The 16,244-nt window shown below is 41.0% G+C and overlaps 1 protein-coding gene across 2 annotated transcripts in view; it reads left to right on the plus strand.

The window, feature by feature from the left end:
• Positions 1-16,244, plus strand: part of LOC106568699 (ATP-dependent zinc metalloprotease YME1L1) — a 51,046-nt gene that overhangs the window by 28,366 nt on the left and 6,436 nt on the right. Inside the window, exons 5-17 of one of the 2 annotated variants that reach the window (XM_014139265.3) lie at positions 898-1,004; positions 1,206-1,356; positions 1,771-1,854; positions 2,555-2,725; positions 5,528-5,680; positions 5,896-6,028; positions 7,215-7,277; positions 7,429-7,541; positions 8,002-8,157; positions 12,909-13,060; positions 13,385-13,511; positions 14,250-14,323; positions 15,497-15,583. In XM_014139265.3, coding sequence (XP_013994740.1) covers positions 898-1,004; positions 1,206-1,356; positions 1,771-1,854; positions 2,555-2,725; positions 5,528-5,680; positions 5,896-6,028; positions 7,215-7,277; positions 7,429-7,541; positions 8,002-8,157; positions 12,909-13,060; positions 13,385-13,511; positions 14,250-14,323; positions 15,497-15,583 — 1,571 coding nt within the window. The remainder of the gene's footprint in view (positions 1-897; positions 1,005-1,205; positions 1,357-1,770; positions 1,855-2,554; positions 2,726-5,527; positions 5,681-5,895; positions 6,029-7,214; positions 7,278-7,428; positions 7,542-8,001; positions 8,158-12,908; positions 13,061-13,384; positions 13,512-14,249; positions 14,324-15,496; positions 15,584-16,244) is intronic. The other variant, XM_014139266.3, reaches the window with a different exon arrangement.

Raw genomic sequence — 16,244 nt, forward strand, 5'->3', positions numbered from 1 at the left:
ATACATTACATTACATTACATGAATTGTAATTCGTAACATATCATACCATATATCTTATGAATTCTTTATTGGGGGGGGGCAGGTAGCCTAGTTGTCAGAGCGTTGGACTAGTAACCAAAAGGTTGCAAGATCAAATCCCCGAGCTGACAAGGTAAAAATATGTCGTTCTGCCCCTGAACAAGGCAGTTAACCCACTGTTCCTAGGCCATCATTGAAAATAAGATTTTGCTCTTAACTGACTTGCCTAGTTAAATAAAGGTAAAATAAAAAAAATAAAAAATACATAATGGGTGATGGACATCCACAAATTAATACATACAGTACAAAACGCTCTGAGACCAGGTTGTCATATTTGTATTTGATTGATTATACTTTTATTATGTACGAGATCATACGGTTTGAATTATTATTTTTTTCTTCCTCAGACACAAATTAACAATTCCAGGTGAAAGCCAAAGTTCATAGCTTTCAGGGGGGGGGAACACTACGACATTATTCAAAATATTCCCTTCTTTCAAGATTGACGAACACAGATATAGCAAAACAGTGCAAAACGTCTGTCAGCTCAATAGTCTATTCTATTGTATTGCAATTAAGTGACTAATAAATACTGAGCAAAAGTCACAGCTTAGTACTCCTGTAAATGCAATTCAATGTCAACAGTGGCAAGCTTGTGAGAACAGATAGAAACTTGCATGGGAGCCCATTCTACTCCTTGCTATTGGAATATTTTAGAGGAAGAGTTCATGGTGGGCATGGTGTTTGTCTGTTATATTGTTTTACAATCACTCTCTCATATGAATGAACACCTGAAGTGCATTCAAATTTACCAAACATCTTATAAATGTGTAGTTTGATTTTCTATATGTTAAACATATGTGTGCCCTTGTTTCCAGTGTGGGTCCAAAGCCGAGGCTTTAAAACTCTAAGGAAACACAAGCGACTGCAGGCAGGCTTTGAGCGTCCCATGGAACCAGATGGCTTTACCCCATCCTTTATGAAGGTGAGACCCCGGTTTGTCTGTACTCTGTCACTCTATGGAAGGTGTACTTGGGTCATGTTCATTATGTCACACCATGTGTTTAAATATTTTACAACAGAAAACAAAAACAAACATTTCCTCATTAGACAAGGAATGATGGTACCTTCCAGTTTCGCAGCCTGGATGCATTGTAAACATCTATGACTCTGTTGTCTCATGGAGGGCCTCCTGACGCGTGATAAGGGGATGGAGGTGGAAACCTTGGACAAGCTCCTGAAGAGCAAGAACATTCCAGATGGGCAGCAAGATTCTTTTAAGACCGGGTTTGCCGAGGGCTTCCTAAAATCCCAAGCGCTGACACAGCGCAAACAAGGCAAGTGTATACACACACACAACACTACAGAACACCACACTACACAATAAGACCAGGGCCATGCACAGTGAGACACAACATGGCTAAACATTTTGAGATGGAACACCAAAACGTCGTTCTTAGTGGACAAGCTCAGGTAGTATCTCCTTCGTTTCACAACCTTGTGTCTTGTTTCTTTCCTTCTAAATTTGAACTAGGTCTGCGTTGCCTCCCATGATGTTGGCTGTTAGCGGATTCAGAAAATGAAAGTCTACTCTCCTTGCAGTGAGCATTAAATTACCAACGTTTCAGCCCGCAGGCTTTGAAGGCCTGCATTGATAATTAAATGCTCACTGCAGCAAGAGATGAGTGTTGTCCGACTTACATTTTTCTTGAAAGCGGATTGAAACACACATTCTCTCCCCTTCTATGCAGATTCTCTGAGGAGGACGAGGTTTATACTGCTGGTCCTGCTGCTGGTGGGACTCTACGGCCTCTCCAAGACCCCCTTCCTATCGGGTAAAGGCTCCTTTTTCATTTTATCCATATGCATCTCTCTAATCAAGCTCGAAGACCCTCACTCTGGCATGCAGCTTGGTGTGTACTTTTTAAAGGAAAACTCATACAGGGATGATTTATTTTGAAAGTTACATATCTTGAAACTTGATTGCTGACAAGCAAAACATTTTGGGCCTATGTCAACAATGGACTAATGAAACAAATACCAAACATTTTGGGGTGGAATTTTCCTTTAAAGCCACAGTCTGGAGTTTGCGTTTCAGCCCAACTGCACTCCTCACTGCAGAGGGATGGGCCTGGAGAAGTGTAACCACTGTCAACTTCATATGCAGTCCATGAGAGTGACATGATGGTTTATGAAGCTGTATATTGTCTGTTTAAAGTTCCATTCTTCATAAATAAATGGGTAGCCTATATAATGTATTTAAATGGCAATTGAACAGCCTCCCAGATTGAGCCTTAACTTTTTGCTGATGCATTCACATTTGCTGAGCATTGTTTTTGTGTGTAAATTCTGATGATGAGTAATCGAGAACTTGATGTTGTGATATTGATACTAATTGTTTCCATCGATTTTACTTTACTGAATGCTTTTAAAAAACAGTGATTTGTTGGCATAAAAAATAAACTAACCATAGCTAAGAATGTGTTTGCATCCGAGCAGTGTGATTTCGAACCTTAATCTAACCATTTTGGACAGTGCGATTCCGAACCACATCAGGCCTGGACTCGGTGGACCCTGTCCAGATGAAGAGCGTGACATTTGAGCACGTCAAGGGGGTAGAGGAGGCCAAGAACGAGCTGCAGGAGGTGGTGGAGTTCCTCCGGAGCCCAGAGAAGTTCACCGTCCTCGGAGGGAGACTGCCGAAAGGTGCAGCAGACCACTGAGCTGTTTTATTATTATAATAATAATATATTCCATTTAGCAGACTCTTTTATCCAAAGCAACTTAGTCAGTCATCCTTGCATACATGTTATGGTCTTTAGTTGATCAGGATTGTGTTCTTTAGGCACCAAACAAGAAAAACGTTTACAGAAAGGACTACCTGGATTTCTCCAATAAGAAACGCTCACATTTTTTGTTTTCCGTTGCAAAACATTTCGAAACAAATTTGTTCTGTGTCCTAATGAACAAGACCCAGGTTTAGACTGACTGAACAATGCTGAATTCAAGAAGTTGTTTAGGCAGGCAGCCAGGCACACAATCTTCCTCTGATGGAAGATGAAAATGAAGAGGTAGGGTTTCAGGGGCTAACACATAAACCACACGCATACGACACATACAGTACCAGTCAAAAGCTTTGACACGCCTACTCATTCGTGGGTTTTTCTTAATTTTTTTACTATTTTCTACATTGTAGAATAATAGTGAAGACATCAAAACTATGAAATAACACATATGGAATCATGTAGTAACCTGGACTAAAAAGCATGTTTAATGGAGAATCCCCATTGAAAGCATTGAAAGTGCTGAGGTATATACAGAGTTAGATTTTCTATATATTTATATATGACTGATTCACAGGGCACGGATGGCATACTACAGTATAGGACACTCGCCTCCTCTTTCGTTGTAGGAAAATCTGAACCAGCCAATGAGCGAACAAAGGCCAGCCAGTAGCAAACACCACAGTGATGGAGGACAGGTGAAAAGGACTCTGGGAAACCAAAAAGACAACTTATCATTTCTCTCATCCGTGCTGACATTAAAGAGTAACCAACAGAATGCAATGCACTTCTCTTGTTTATCATTACACATTTTAAACCCCTCCTGTTAAATGTGTACATGTTTTAAGATATTAGATTAAAAACAACTATTTTAACTATTATTAATAGTTAGACAGAAGCACATACATTACTTGCTATTACTTGCTAGGGATGAGGCGTCATCTTGTCTAGCCTGCAAAAGTGATCTAGTTTGAGAATGAGCACACAGAATTTAGACCATCAAAACTATGAAATAACACATATGGAATCATGTAGTAACCACAACAGTGTTAAACAAATCAAAATATATTTCATTTGAGATTCTTCAAAGTAGCCACCCTTTGCCTTGATGACAGCTTTGCACACTCTTTGCATTCTCAACCAGCTTCACCAGGTAGTCACCTGGAATTAATTTCAATTAACAGGTGTGCCTTGTTAAAAGTTAATTTATGGAATTTCCTTCCTTAATGCGTTTGAGCCAATCAGTTGAGTTGTGACAAGGTAGGGGTGGTATACAGAAGATGGCCCTATTTGGATAGCCCTATTCCATATTATGGCAAAAACAGCTCAAATAAGCAAAGAGAAACGACAGTCCATCATTAGTTTAAGACATGAAGGTCAGTCAATCCGGGACAATTTCAAGAACTTTGAAAGTTTCTTTAAGTGCAGTCGCAAAAACCATAAAGCGCTATGATGAAACTGGCTCTCATGAGGACCGCCACAGGAAAGGAAGACCCAGAGTTACCTCTGCTACAGAGGATACGTTCATTAGAGTTACCAGCCCAAATAAATGCTTCAGAGTTCAAGTAACAGACACATCTCATCAACTGTTCAGAGGAGACTGCATGAATCAGGCCTTCATGGTTGAATTGCTGCAAATAAACCACTACTAAAGGTCACCAATAAGAAGAACAGACTTGCTTGGGCCAAGAAACATGAGCAATGGATGTTATATGGTGGAAATTTGTCCCTTGGTCTGAGTCCAAATTTGCGATTTTTTGTTCCAACCGCTGTGTTTTTGTGAGATGCAGAGTAGGTGAACGGATGATCTCTGCATATGTGGTTCCCACCGTGAAGCATGGAGGAGGAGGTGTGATGGTGTGTGGGTGCTTTGCTGGTGACACTCAATGATTTATTTAGAATTCAAGTCACACTTAACCAGCATGGCTACCCCAACATTCTCCAGCGATACGCCATCCCATCTGGATTGTGCTTAGTGGGACTATCATTTGTTTTTCAACAGGACAATGACCCACCACACCTCCAGGCTGTGTAAGGGCTATTTGACCAAGAAGGAGAGTGATGGAGTGCTGCATCATATGACCTGACCTCCAATCACCCGACCTCAACCCAATTGAGATGGTTTGGGATGAGTTGGACTGCAGAGTGAAGGAAAAGCAGCCAACAAGTGCTGAGCATATGTGGGAACTCCTTCAAGATTGTTGGAAAAGCATTCCAGGTGAATCTGGTTGAGAGAATGCCAAGCGTGTGCAAAGCTTTAATCAAGGCAAAGGGTGGCTACTTTGAAGAACCTAAAATCTAAAATATATTTTTATTTGTTTAACATCTTTTTGGTTACTACATGATGGCATATGTGTTATTTCATAGTTCTGATGTCTAGTAAAAATAAAGAACAACCCTTGAATGAGTAGTTGTGTCCAAACTTTTGACTGGTACTATACACACACACACACACACACACACACACACACACACACACACACACACACACACACACACACACACACACACACACACACACACACACACACACTCTCTCATCATATGCTGCTGCTACTCTGTTATTTATTCTTACTCTTATCTATTCTGATGACTAGTCACTATCTCACAGCTAGTTACATATCTTATTGTTTACTTCCACATTGGATTTCAGTCTTTTATACAGTAATACAATATTAATATTTTACAGTTGTTTGTAGCTTGTGCACTCTCTCTCTCTCTGTAGGGATCTTGCTGGTTGGCCCCCCTGGCACTGGGAAGACACTGTTGGCCAGAGCCGTAGCTGGAGAGGCCGACGTCCCCTTCTATTACGCCACCGGTTCGGAATTTGATGAGATGTTTGTGGGCGTTGGAGCCAGTCGCATCAGGAACCTCTTCAGTGAGTCCCATCTCATCTTCAAGTCTCACCCTATTCCTGGCTTCCAACCCTGAACCTAATATTGTACTTTTCCCAGTTTAAAAAAAAAAGTTTTTACCCAAACCTGGTAGCGACAATGTTTACAAACTAGATGATATTGTGTCATAATTGATCAACCATACGTTTGAGACCCTGCCCTAGACAACCCAATCTCTCTATACGTTACTTGTCTGCAGGGGAAGCTAAAGCCAACGCCCCATGCGTGATCTTCATTGACGAGTTGGACAGCGTTGGAGGGAAGAGAATCGAGTCTCCCATGCACCCTTACTCCAGACAGACCATCAACCAGCTACTGGCTGAGATGGACGGGTATGTTTTCAATGTGTTCTTCTGGGTTGTGTTCAATGACAGTATAAACTACCATTCCAAGTTTGGGGTCACTTAGAAATGTCCTTGTTTTTGAAAGAGAAGCACATTTTTTGTCCATTAAAATAACATCAAACTGATCAGGAATACAGTGTAGACACTGTTAATGTTGTAAATGACTATTGTAGCTGGAAACAGCAGATGTTCTTTTTTTTATGGATATCTACGTAGTCGTAAAGAGGCCCATTATCAGCAACCATCACTCCTGTGTTCCAATGGCACGTTGTGTTAGCTAATCCAAGTTTATCATTTTAAAAGGCTAATTGATCATTAAAAACCCTTTTGCAATTATGTTAGCACAGCTGAAAACTGTTGTCCTGATTAAAGACGCAATAAAACTGGCCTTCTTTTAGACTAGTTGAGTATCTGGAGCATCAGCATTTGTGGGTTCGATTACAGGCTCATATGGCCAGAAACAAAGAACTTTCTTCTGAAACTCATCAGTCTATTCTTGTTCTGCGAAATGAAGGCTGTTCCATGCAAGAAATTGAGAAGAAACTGAAGATCTCATACCTAGCTGTGTACTACTCCCTTTACAGAACAGCCGAAACTGGCTCTAACCACAATAGAAAGAGGAGTGGGAGGCCCCGGTGCACAATTGAGCGAGAGGACAAGTACATTAGTGTCTAGTTGGAGAAACAGACGCCTCACAAGTCCTCAACTGGCAGCTTCATTAAATAGTACCCACAAATTCCATTAAAAAATCAGCCGTTTCCAGCTACAATAGTCAATGTCTACACTGTATTTCTGATCAATTTGATGTTATTTTAATGGACAAAAAATGTGCTTTTCTTTCAAAAACAAGGACATTTATAGGTGACCCCAAACTTTTGACTGGTTGTGTGTGTGTGTGTGTGTGTGTGTGTGTGTGTGTGTGTGTGTGTGTGTGTGTGTGTGTGTGTGTGTGTGTGTGTGTGTGTGTGTGTGTGTGTGTGTGTGTGTGTGTCTTTTAAACAGAGTGAAATAGAGCTCTTCCTGAATTTGTCCAATAAGAACACAGATTCTTTGCTGTTGCAAAATGTATTGCACTGGTGTGCCGTACTGAACACTACCGTGGTGTAGCACCACTGTTACTTTCTGAGGGGAGAAACCTGACTTCCCTTGACCTTGTCAAGTTTGTCGCCCGCAGGTTCAAACCAAACGAAGGGGTCATCATCATCGGGGCGACAAACTTCCCTGAGGCTTTGGATAAGTATGTTAAGCTCTGTTCATCTCATAATGTTACACAATCACGGTGCCTGTGTTGTATTAGTTTACATAAGTACAGAGTGACTTGCCATGTTAAAACAAACGTAGACTAAGGGAAGCTCTCCCTCCTAACTGTCGCCCCCTTCCCTCCCTAGCGCTCTGATTAGGCCGGGACGTTTTGACATGCAGGTCACTGTCTCCAAGCCAGACGTGAAAGGACGCACAGAAATCCTCAACTGGTATTTAAGGAAGATCAAAGTAGACCCTGGTACGTGAGCAACATCCATCTTTATTTATTTATTTATTTTTTTAACCTTTATTTAACTAGGCAAGTCAGTTAATTGGCCCAACGCCGTCCGGGTTTAGCCGGTGTAGGCCGTCATTGTAAATAAGAATTTGTTCTTAACTGACTTGCCTAGTTAAATAAAGGTTAAATAAAAAAATGAAAACAGACTATGGCTACTTGCTAATGGCTACATTTTTAAATAGACTACGGTGTCATGCTAGTGGATAGATGCAAATAAAATATGGCTACACGCTAAAGGCTATCAACTAAAAGACAATGGTTATATCAGAATCTGCACTGGCAACATGCTAAATAGACTATGGCTACATGCTAATAGATTTCTATATAAGAATCTGCAGTGGTAACATGCTAGTAAGTCACACTGTAGTTGACCTAGCTTAGCTGTCACTGTTCCTGCTAACGACCTGGCTTCCTCATACAGACATCGAGGCTGGGATCATCGCCAGGGGCACAGTGGGCTTCTCCGGGGCCGACCTGGAGAACCTGGTGAACCAAGCAGCTCTGAAGGCGGCGGTGGATGGCAAAAACATGGTGACCCTCAAAGAGCTGGAGTTCGCCAAGGACAAGATCCTCATGGGTGAGCACTGCTGTAGGAATAGGGAGAAAATAGAAATATACTCCCTTAATCACAAATCTGCCCCTAGGCACTTGTTTAGATCTGAGAGGATTAGATAAGTGTATTCAATATGGTGATAGCCCGTCTTACTCTTTGATAGGCCAAGTGGAATTGGCACAATATTGCTTACACCTTACACGGAACCCAAACCGGCTGTGCGCATGCGCCATCGTGCATAAATGTATTTTGTCCCTCCACACCAAACGCAATCATGACACGCGAACCTGTTGGGGCTAGTGGACAGTATTTTCACGGCCGGATGAAAAACGTACCCATTTTGAAAAGGTTACTACTCTGGCCCAAAAACTAGAATATGCATATTATTAGTAGATTTGGATAGAAAACACTCTGAAGTTTCTAAAACTGTTTGAATAGTGTCTGTAAGTATAACAGAACTCATATGGCAGGCAAAAACCTGAGAAAAATACAAATCTTGTGGCTGTACTATATTCAAGTCATTGCCAATGGAACACACAGTGACAAAGGATTCATTTTGCACTTCCTAAGGCTTCCACTAGATGTCAACAGTCTTTAGAAAGTTGTTTGAAGCGTCTATGATGAACAGAGACTGTATGAGAAGGAAGGGAAGTTGATGTCCCTGGGATGACATCACTTCATTGTCGCACGTTCATGTGAGATGAGACCTTGTGTTCCAAAACATTTTTCAAGACACAGGAAAGGTCCGGTTGAAATATTACTGACGTTTCACGTTAAAATGGCCCTAAAGATTGATGCTATATAACGTTTGACATGTTTGAACGAACGTAAATAGATTTTTTGGGGGGGCTTTTCGTCGTGACTTTTCCTTCGCGTGCCCTACATTTTGAGTAGCCTACTGAACGCGCTAACAACATGGAACAACATGGAGTTATTTGGACATAAATTATGAACTTTATCGAAAAAAACAACATTTGTTGTGGACCTGGGATTTCTGGAAGTGCCTTCTGATGAAGATTATTAAAGGTAAGTGAATATTTCTAATGTTATTTATGATTTTAGATGATTCCAACATGGCAGCTATCTGTATTGCGTAGTGTATTTTTCTGAGCACAGTACTCAGATTATTGCAAAGTGTGCTTTCCCAGTAAAGTTATTTTGAAATCTGTCAATGCGGTTGCATTCAGGAGATGTTAATCTATAATTCTTTGAATAACAGTTTAATATTTTATCCACGTTTTATAATGAGTATTTTTGTAAATTCACCGGCAGTTTTGGGGGAGATACATTTTCTGAACGTCACGCGCCGATGTAAAATGCTGTTTTTGGATATAAATATGAACTTGATAGAACAAAAAATGCATGTATTGTCTAACATAATGTCCTAGGAGTGTCATCTGATGAAGATCATCAAAGGTTAGTGCTGCATTTAGCTGTGGTTTAGGTTTTTGTGACATATATATTCTTGCTTTGATAATGGCTGTGTGTAATGTTTTGTCAATGTACTGTCCTAACATAATCTAACTTTATGCTTTCGCCGTAAAGCCTCTTTGAAATCGGACAACGTTGTTGGATTAAGGAGATGTTTATCTTTCAAATGGTGTAAAATAGTTGATTGTTTGAGAAATTGAAATTATTAGATTTTTGCTGTTTTGAATTTCGCGCCATGTATCTTGTAAAGCAATCCCGTCACAGGGATCAGAACGGGAAGGGGTGGCCCCAAAATATCAAAACAAACTCTGAACCAATTACATTAATTTGGGGACAGATCGAAAAGCATTAAACCTTTATGGCAATTTAGCTAGCTTGCACTTGCTAGCTAATTTGTCCTATTTAGCTAGCTTGCTGTTGCTAGCTAATTTGTCCTGGGATATAAACATTGAGTTGTTATTTTACCTGAAATGCACAAGGTCCTCTACTCCGACAATGAATCCAGACATAAAATGGTCAACTGAATCGTTTCTAGTCATCTCTCCTCCTTCTAGGCCTTTTCTTCTCTTGACTTTATATTGCGATTGGCAAATTTCATAAATTAGGTGCATTACCGCCACCGACCTCGTTCCTCTTTCAGTCACCCACGTGGGTATAACCAATGAGGAGATGGCATGTAGGTACCTGCTTCTATAAACTAATGAAGAGATGGGAGAGGCAGGACTTGCAGCGCGATCTGCGTCAGAAATAGAACTGACTTTTATTTTAGCCCTTGGCAACGCAGATGCTCGTTGGCGCGCTCGAGCAGTGTGGGTGCAATAATTGAATAACATAGATTTCTACATTTATTTAGCAAAGCTCGCACACGTGACACGAGCTGTGTAGTCAGCCTGTTGGCCTCGGAAACCCAGGCTTCTCAGAGGAAGGTCTGAATTTTGTTTCAGAAGACTTCAACCACCCGAGCCATAGACTCACTCTGCTACTGTCCAGCGAATGGCACCGGATTATCGGTTCTCGGACCAGCAGGCTCCGAGACAGCATCTAACTCCATGCCATACGTCACCCCGCTCCTCCGCTCTCTCCACTGGCTTCCAGTTGAAGCTCGCATCCGCTACAAGACCATGGTGATTGCCTACGGAGCTGTGAAGGGAACGGCACCTCCATACCTTCAGGCTCTGATCAGGCCCTACACCCAAACAAGGGCACTGCGTTCATCCACCTCTGGCCTGCTGGCCCCCCTACCTCTGAGGAAGCACAGTTCCCGCTCAGCCCAGTCAAAACTGTTCGCTGCTCTGGCACCCCAATGGTGGAACAAGCTCCCTCACGACGCCAGGACAGCGGAGTCAATCACCACCTTCCGGAGACACCTGAAACCCCACCTCTTTAAGGAATACCTAGGATAGGATAAAGTAATCCTTCTAACCCCCCCCCCCCCCTTAAAAGATTTAGATGCACTATTGTAAAGTGGTTGTTCCACTGGATATCATAAGGTGAATGCACCAATTTGTAAGTCTCTCTGGATAAGAGCGTCTGCTAAATGACTTAAATGTAAATGCCAAAAGACTGCTAAATAGCTATAAGACTGCTAAATAGTTAATTAAATGGTTACACTGACTATTTACATTGACCCTATCTTGCACTGACTCTATGCACAGTCACAAAACTATACAGTTGAAGTCGGAAGTTTTCATACACCTTAGCCAAATACATTTAAACTCAGTTTTTCACAATTCCTGACATTTAATCCAAGTAATAATTCCCTGTTTTAGGTCAGTTAGGATCACCACTTTATTTTAAGAAGGTGAAATGTCAGAATAATAGTAGAGAATTATTTATTTCAGCTTTTATTTCTTACACTCAATTTAGTATTTGGTAGCATTGCCTTTAAATTGTTTAACTTGGGTCAAACATTTTGGGTAGCCTTCCACAAGCTTCCCACAATAAGTTGGGTGAATTTTGGCCCATTCCTCCTGACAGAGCTGGTGTAACTGAGTCAGGTTTGTCGGCCTCCTTGCTCGCACACGCTTTTTCAGTTCTGTCCACAAATTGTCTATAGGATTGAGGTCTGGGCTTTGTGATGGCCACTCCAAAACCTTGACTTTGTTGTCCTTAAGCCATTTTGCCATAACTTTGGAAGTATGCTTGGGGTCATTGTCCATTTGGAAGACCCATTTGCGACCAAGCTTTAACCTCCTGACTGATGTCTTGAGATATTGCTTCAATATGTCCACATAATTTTCTTTCCTCATGATGCCATCTATTTTGTGAAGTGCACCAGAGGACATTTCGCACGGCCAATTTTTCCATTTTTTATTTGTTAAAAAAGTTTGAAATATCCAATACATTTCGTTCCACTTCATAATTGTGTCCCACTTGTTGATTCTTCACAAAAAATTACAGTTTTATATCTTTATGTTTGAAGCCTGAAATGTGGCAAAAGGTTGAAAAGTTCAAGGGGGCCGAATACTTTCGCAAGGCACTGTATGTGAGAGATGGTAATGGAAAGGCTCGGGAAACCATGCAGTTTATTAGGCTACAGATTAAATAATTTATGATGAACTTTACAGGGTGGTGGAAGTGCACTGGGATCTTGATGCTCCTTTCCAATAAATATCGAGGGTCTGATTCTAATGACATGATGATCGATGCTTGACTGCCATTTGACAAATAAAATGTTCTCACTCTTATCCATAATAATCTCATCATGTAGACTATCTGTACAGAATACCTGCACTGTATCTGTGAGCTGTTGGTTGAAGCACACATGCCAAGACCAGAGTAGGCACACTTGCTATTTAATGCAACAGTTTCTGTGACAAAACTATCGGTAGAATTGAAAATGTGATGGAAACACATTGAGCATTTAGATTTTTATTCGATGCATGAAAACTTAAGCTAAAAGTCTGTTTAGAAACACATCACTGGTGGGAAACTGCACATATTTTGTTTTTGCAGATTTGAGAATATTCACATGAAAATGTTTCGCCAATTGGATGGAAACGTAGCTACTGACTAGCTTTTATTTTGGTGATTGTTAGTTCTCAAAGATGATCTTATTTAGAAATATATATATATATATATATATATATATATATATATATATATATATATATATGTGTATGTATGTATGTATGTATGTATGTATGTATATATACACAGTACATTTGGAAAGTATTCAGACTCCTATACTTTTTCCATATTTTGTTACAGCCTTATTCTAAAATGGATTAAGTAAATATTTGTTCTCCTCATGCAACACATGAGGTTTATTTGGCATTCAGGGACCAAATGGCTTCGAGCAGGAAATCAAGTGATTATCTCTATCCATCTCTTCTCTCCCACAGGCCCAGAGAGGAGGAGTGTGGAAATAGACAAGAAGAACAAGGAGATAACAGCGTACCATGAGTCTGGCCACGCTATCGTGGCGTACTACACCAAGGACGCCATGCCCATCAATAAGGCCACCATCATGCCCAGAGGTCCTTCCCTGGGTCATGTAAGTAGGACTGGAAATAGGGAAATTGAAATATATAGGAAACAAGATGGGTAGGGAACACATGGTTAGACTAATTAGAATATCAAAATTGAATTTTATACTGGTTTCTTATATGAAGGCTATGACGCCGAAATAAAACCGTTTTTTTCAGGAATCTGTTCTACTGAGCATGCCAATATAATAATGCATAATGCTTAATTCCCCCCTGGGTTTTGTCTTGCAAATTAAATCATAGTTTTTTATGTTTTTAGAATTGTCAAATGTGAAGTGGTTGGTTCCGTTTGCTGCCAGGCCTCACTCCTCTTCCCCCACTGTCCATCCCAGGTGTCTATGCTCCCGGAGGATGACCGCTGGAGTGAGACACGTGCTCAGCTGCTGGCCCAGATGGATGTCAGCATGGGAGGCCGCGTGGCAGAGGAAATCATATTTGGCAATGAGTTCATTACCACTGGTATGCAGGGGGATGTAGAGTTGGTGTAGGAGGGCAATTAGAGTACAGAGTTACAGTATACACCTAGCACAGTACTGTAGAACAATAAGAATATTCCAGAAAACGGAATGATGCATCCCGGGTTGGGGTAATCCTGGCATCCAAATGTAAAATAAATAATATTCAAGTTTTAGTGATTGATGATATGGTCATATAGCTGACACTTTTATCCAAAGTGACTTACAGAATTGTGGAACATTGACAGTGACACATATTTTCAGTATATGTGACCCGTGCAGGAATCGAACCCAGGTCCTTACTGTTGCCAGCACCACACTAGTGGTTCTGGGGGGGGGCAGTGCCCCTGTGACAACAAATTTGGACCCCCTTGTGGCCCCCCTAAATGTGGAGTATGAAATAATTTTTACATAACAAATTTTTGCTTTCGTTCTTTTTTTACATCTGTTATTAGACAGTGGCAACGATGATGATTATGAACATGGTCTTTTGCCTGCTAATGCCTGCAATGCAGTGAAGAAAATGATATGACAACAATAACATCTAATGTAACTAGCCCCTCTAACAGTACAACTGGCCCCAGCTTGGCCCCCCCAGTTGAAGTGGTCTAGAACTGCCACTGCAGCACCATGCTCTGACTCAATGAGCCATTGGTATCTTTTAGCCCGTTAATAATCTTCCTAGAGTCCAAGACTAAACAAAATATAGGAAATACATGTTCATCTTGTTTTGTTTTTTTAGGGGCATCAAGTGACTTTGATGCTGCCACCAAAATTGCAAAAATGATGGTGACCAGATTTGGAATGTGTGAGAGGGTAAGTTATGTTTGGTTCGGGAAAGAGGAAATTAATTAATGTATTATATTGCATGAGCAAAGGCCTGCTGTTTGTATTGTATGCCCGTCAAGACCTACTACCTAGTGTGGAACCTTCACAAAGATCTATCTCTGTTTCTCAATTCAATGAGCTTCATTGGAATAAATGGTAACCATCCTATGTTGCAGCACTACATACAGTGCATTCGGAAAGTATTCAGACCCCTTCCCCTTTTCCACATTTTGTTACATTACAGCCTTATTCTAAAATGGATTACAAAAAAATGTCCTTATCAATCTACACACAATACCCCATAATGACAAAGTGAAAACAGGTTTTTAGAAATGTTTGCAAATGTATATTTTTTAAAAATACCTTTTTTACATAAGTATTCAGACCCTTTGCTATGAGACTCAAAATTGAGATCAGGTGTATCCCGTTTCCATTGATCATCCTTGAGATGTTTGTACAACTTCATTAGAGTCCACCTGTGGTAAATTCAATTGATTGGACATGATTTGGAAAGGCACACACACATGTCTGTATAAGGTCCCCCAGTTGACAGTTCATGTCGGAACAAAAACCAAGCCATGAGGTCGAAGGAATTATCCGTAGAGCTCCGAGACAGAATTGTGTCGAGGCACAGATCTGGGGAAGGGTACATAAAACATGTCTGCAGCATTGAAGATCCCCAAGAACACAGTGGCCTCCATCATTCTTAAATAGAATACGTTTGGAACCACCAAGACTCTTCCTAGAGCTGGCCGCCCGGCCAATCCAAGCAATCGGGGGAGAGCGCACAGACAAGACAATACAGATGTGCCAAGCTTGTTGCGCCATACCCAAGAAGACTCGAGGCTGTAATCGCTGCCAAAGGTACTTCAACAAAGTACTGAGTAAAGGGTCTGAATACTTATGTAAATGTGATATTTCCGTAAAAAAAAAAAAAAGATTATACATTTGCAAAAATGTCTAAAAACCTGTTCTTGCTTTGTCATTATGGGGTATTGTGTGTAGGTTGATGGGGGGGGGACTATTTGATCCATTTTAGAATAAGGCTGTAACGTAACACAATGTGGAAAAAGTCAAGGGGTCTGAATACTTTCCGAATGCACTGTATTTATTATGACAGTATATCTTACTCACTCACACTCTCTCTCACCTGTGTTGTAGCTGGGTGTCATGACCTATGCTGACCAAACCAAACAGAGCCCAGAGACACAGGCTGCCATCGAACATGAAGTCAGGATACTTTTAAAGGTAAGTTAACACATACATCGTCCTTCCAAGGCCCTGACTTGGTGCTCTTTGGCTTGTGGTTGCATCACTGCCTGGTATGGCAACTGCTCTGTATCCGACCGCAAGGCGCTACAGAGGGTAGTGCGTACGGCCCAGTACATCACTCTATACCAGGCGGTGTCAGAGGAAGGCCCTAAAAATTGTCAAAGACTCCGTAGTCATCGACTATTTTCTCTTCTACCCCACAGCAAGTGCTACTGGAGCGTCAAGTCTAGGTCCAAAAGGCTCCTTAACAGCTTCTTCCCCCAAGCCATAAGACTGCTGAACAGTTAATCAAATGGCTACCCGGACTATTTTCATTGACCCCCCCCCCCCCCCCCCCCCCCCCCCCTCTTTTTACAATGCTGCTACTCGCTGTTTATTTATGCATTGTCACTTTACCCCTACCTACATGTACATACCTCAATTACCTCGACTAACCTGTACCCCCGCACATTGACTCGGTACTGGTGCCCCCTGTATATAGCCTCATTATTGTTATTTTATTGTGTAACTTTTTTTTTTACTGTAGTTTATTTAGCAAATATTTTCTTAACTCTTATTTTTCTTAAAACTGCATTGTGGGTAAAGGGCTTGTAAGTAAGCATTTCACGGTAAGGTCTACACTTGATGTATTAAATAA

This window comes from Salmo salar, chromosome 14 (assembly GCF_965601325.2).
Source record: "Salmo salar chromosome 14, fSalSal1, whole genome shotgun sequence".
Taxonomy (NCBI): domain Eukaryota; kingdom Metazoa; phylum Chordata; class Actinopteri; order Salmoniformes; family Salmonidae; genus Salmo; species Salmo salar.